At 36.4% G+C, this 3,484-nt stretch overlaps 1 protein-coding gene across 1 annotated transcript in view; it reads right to left on the bottom strand.

Moving 5' to 3' along the window:
* Positions 1–3,484, bottom strand: part of LOC106466393 (RILP-like protein 1) — a 16,740-nt gene that overhangs the window by 6,227 nt on the left and 7,029 nt on the right. Inside the window, exon 3 of the mRNA XM_022394393.1 lies at positions 2,864–2,985. Coding sequence (XP_022250101.1) covers positions 2,864–2,985 — 122 coding nt within the window. The remainder of the gene's footprint in view (positions 1–2,863; positions 2,986–3,484) is intronic.

The raw sequence follows: 3,484 nt of genomic DNA, 5'->3' as shown, positions 1-3,484 counted from the left end.
AGGTCAGTAGTGTAAAGATTAATACTACAGCAAGATTACTTACTGGTCAACTCTGTCAAAGGTCAGTAGTGTAAAGATTAATACTACAGCAAGATTACTTACTGGTCAACTGTCAAAGGTCAGTAGTGTAAGAAGTTCGTTACAACAGTATCAATGTTAGTGGTGAACTCTGTTAATAGTCAGTAGTGTATGAATTAGCTACAACAGAATCATTGTTAGTGGTCAACCGTGTTAAAGGTCATTAGTGTAAGAATTACAGTGCAACAGTATCACTACTAGTGGTCAACTCTGCTGATGATCAGCGTTACTTACTGAAGTACGGAATTCGGTGCAAAGAGAATATAGTATAACAGAATCATTGTTACTGGTCAACCGTGTCAAAGGTCATTAGTGTAAGAATTACAGTGCAACAGTATCACTACTAGTGGTCAACTCTGTTGATGGTCAGCGTTACTTACTGAAGTACGGAATTCGGTGTAAAGTGAATTAGCTCTTCTTTCAGCTCCTGTACTCTGACTCTAAGGTCATCTCTCTCGACAACAATGTTTTTTAGTTCTTCCAGCGTAAACCTCCCATTGTCCAGCTTAACCACTAATTTAGGCTCTGTCCAAGCTCTACTGCTCTGTAAGCAAACGAGACGTTCATATATTTAATTTGGAAAGGATATTGAAATGGTGTTGGTTTATACGTCCAGAGAAAATAACTAAGTTGTGTTCATATTAAAGTTGTTAAAGCATATGCAATCTCTAAATTAATGTTCAGAGGTACAGCTTTTGAGTAGATTATTTATTTTTCTTTAACCTTATAACAACGTTTTGGCCACTCGTGTGGTCATCATCAGATCCAGTTACATATGTCTGGGATGCGCATTAATGCAAGAAATTAAGACTACTTTTACCCTAAGTTCCTGAAGGGCATTACTTCTTTCGGTTAGTGGAAGTTCAGGGTTTTCTTGGAATATAATACTGAAATGATTATGTAATTGTTGGAAGGTTTGTCCGAGATCGTCCAGCTGGAGTTTCATTTCTGACCTGGCTTCAACGAGCGATTGGATTTGGGATTCTAAGTGCCTCCGTGATCGTTCAAGGTCGATGTTTTGAAGAGTCAGTTTTGTAAGTTGATCCTGTAACTGTAGAAAAGTTTGTTTGTTTTTCTGTAGTTATGAACTTTTCAAAACCTTTAAAACTATCAAATATTTAAAACAAACAACTGTAATTAAACAACAGGTAATTAAAATTAGTGCTTTTTAAAACTATATTCGCGTATCTACGTTTAAGCCAACTGTTTTTACTTATTTAACCACGAGAAGAAGGTAGGGAGTGAGGAATAAACAACAAATAATATCAAATCCCAACGATATCGTGTCCGATCGGAATAAGACGACCATCCGACCACTAGTATGCATGAAACACATTCACACACGTACCTAAACTTCGAATCTTCCCACCCGTACAGTAACAAAAAAGTCAAAACCATACTCACAATTCATACGACTACGCAAACTATGAAGTGATGATAATGATTATAAGTTTAAATTGAAAGACATGAAGACTTTTTTTTTTTCTAAAAGACACTACCCTGATTCTACCATCCACGATACAGCCACTAAAGCTAGCTCATATACCGAGTAGCAAACACTCAACCCTACCAAGAAAGTACACACCGATTGTATTCCACTTGTGTTAACATACCACCAGACCAACAAGAAGATGCCGGGCCATCATCGAAGTTATAAAAAAAATAATAATACAGAAAACAAACCTTTCTAACAAATCGATATGAATATTGAGCATTCAACACAAACACCATAGTTCGCCTAAGAACAATCAGGTGATAGTTTGTTGCTAAGCTACGATGTTTATTGTTGAGTATTACCAAAAAAAAAGCGTGAAAGCGTTCTCGACAGTGACAAAGGGAACAAACCTTTTATACTTAGTGATTCTTTTAAATTATTCGATAAAAACAATTCTAATTCATTCCACACAACGATAGTAAATTATTTTATTTATTTCTTAACGTTTTTACAACCTGGTACTCTTTTTGTAACTCGTAGGCCTAACTTTACAGATAACGTATAAGTGGAAATCCCTCTCTAATGGTACTATGGCTAATCGATCGAATAACTAAATATTTGCAATAACTAACACTAATCCAAATACTTCATTGAACTTCACTAACTGAATCAATATTCATTCACTATTCATCGTCCCTAAACTAGCTACCTACTCGTATCTATACCAGTGGCCTTGTTTTAGACACTTCGTAAAATTTCTTGATCACGAACATTCTAGGACTTGCCTGATCTCAACGTAGTGCGCCCTCTAGCTAGTATCTAAATTGCACCATTAAAAATATAGCTTATAACATTATTTTAGAGTGATGACTCAAGCGTTTGTTTGTTATGAATTTCGGGCAAAGCTACACGAGGGCTATCCGCGCTAGCCGTCCCTAATTTAGCAGTGTGATACTAGAAGGAAGGCAGCTAGTCATCACCACCCACCGCCAACTCTTGGGCTACACTTTTACCAACGTATAGTGGGATTGACCATCACATTATAACGCCACACGGCTGAAAGGACGAGCATGTTTAGTGTGACGAGGATTCGAACCTGCGAACCGCAGATTGCGAGTCGAGCACTTTAACCACCTGGCCATGCCGGGCCTAACTCAAGTGTACTTTAACGAAAGTGATATTTAATATTTTGGACACTGCTATGTTTCTAAGGCAGTAATGTAAGCTGGAGCTTTATTATCTTATGTCTATACATTATAATGTTTTGTGCCGAGAATTTTATGCTTTATCTAATGAGTCGCAATTAAAATGTGATCTTGAAACAAAAATAATAAGTTTCTTAAAACCTACATCTTTGATCTCCTTGTTTTTCTGTAGAATTTCACTGTCTTTCTTCTTCAGCTGACTTGTTTGTTTTTCTACAAGTTCTTGAAGAGTTTCCAGTGTGATCAGATCTCGCTCAGTTGAATCTTCTAACAAACATTGTAAAAAAGTTGCTGAAGTCTTTTACATTGTAAAATTTTAGTGTTTATTTGTTTTAAAGCAATTTCACATTATGCTATATTCTGTGTACACCGCGGGGGAATCGAACCCCGAATTCTAGCATTGTAGGTCCGTAAACTTACTGTTGTCCCACCGGGGGACAAAAGTTAGTGAAATTTCTAAAAAACATAGTTAAAAAAGCGATTAAAAACCTCTAACAGACATCATAAAAACGTCAATGATACCTTTTACAAGCACTGAAAAAAAAGTTACTGATACCTTCAACAAACATCGTAAGAGAAAGTTAACGGAAACTTTTCTTGATATTTTGTGTGAGTCATACATTCTTACGTCGTAGTACAAATAATTGAACGTGCACTGTTTTGTGAAATGAGAAACTCCAACCTTCGGAGTCAAAGGCTGTAATGTGTAATTGCTGTAAAACACTTCACCTTGAAGAAGATGTCAGCCGAAACGTTTCTTTCTTTC

Source organism: Limulus polyphemus, unplaced genomic scaffold (genome assembly GCF_000517525.1).
Source record: "Limulus polyphemus unplaced genomic scaffold, Limulus_polyphemus-2.1.2 Scaffold2247, whole genome shotgun sequence".
In the NCBI taxonomy this organism is placed as follows: Eukaryota; Metazoa; Arthropoda; class Merostomata; order Xiphosura; family Limulidae; genus Limulus; species Limulus polyphemus.
Note: the sequence above shows the minus strand (reverse complement) of the source record. Positions and strands in the feature narration are given on the sequence as shown.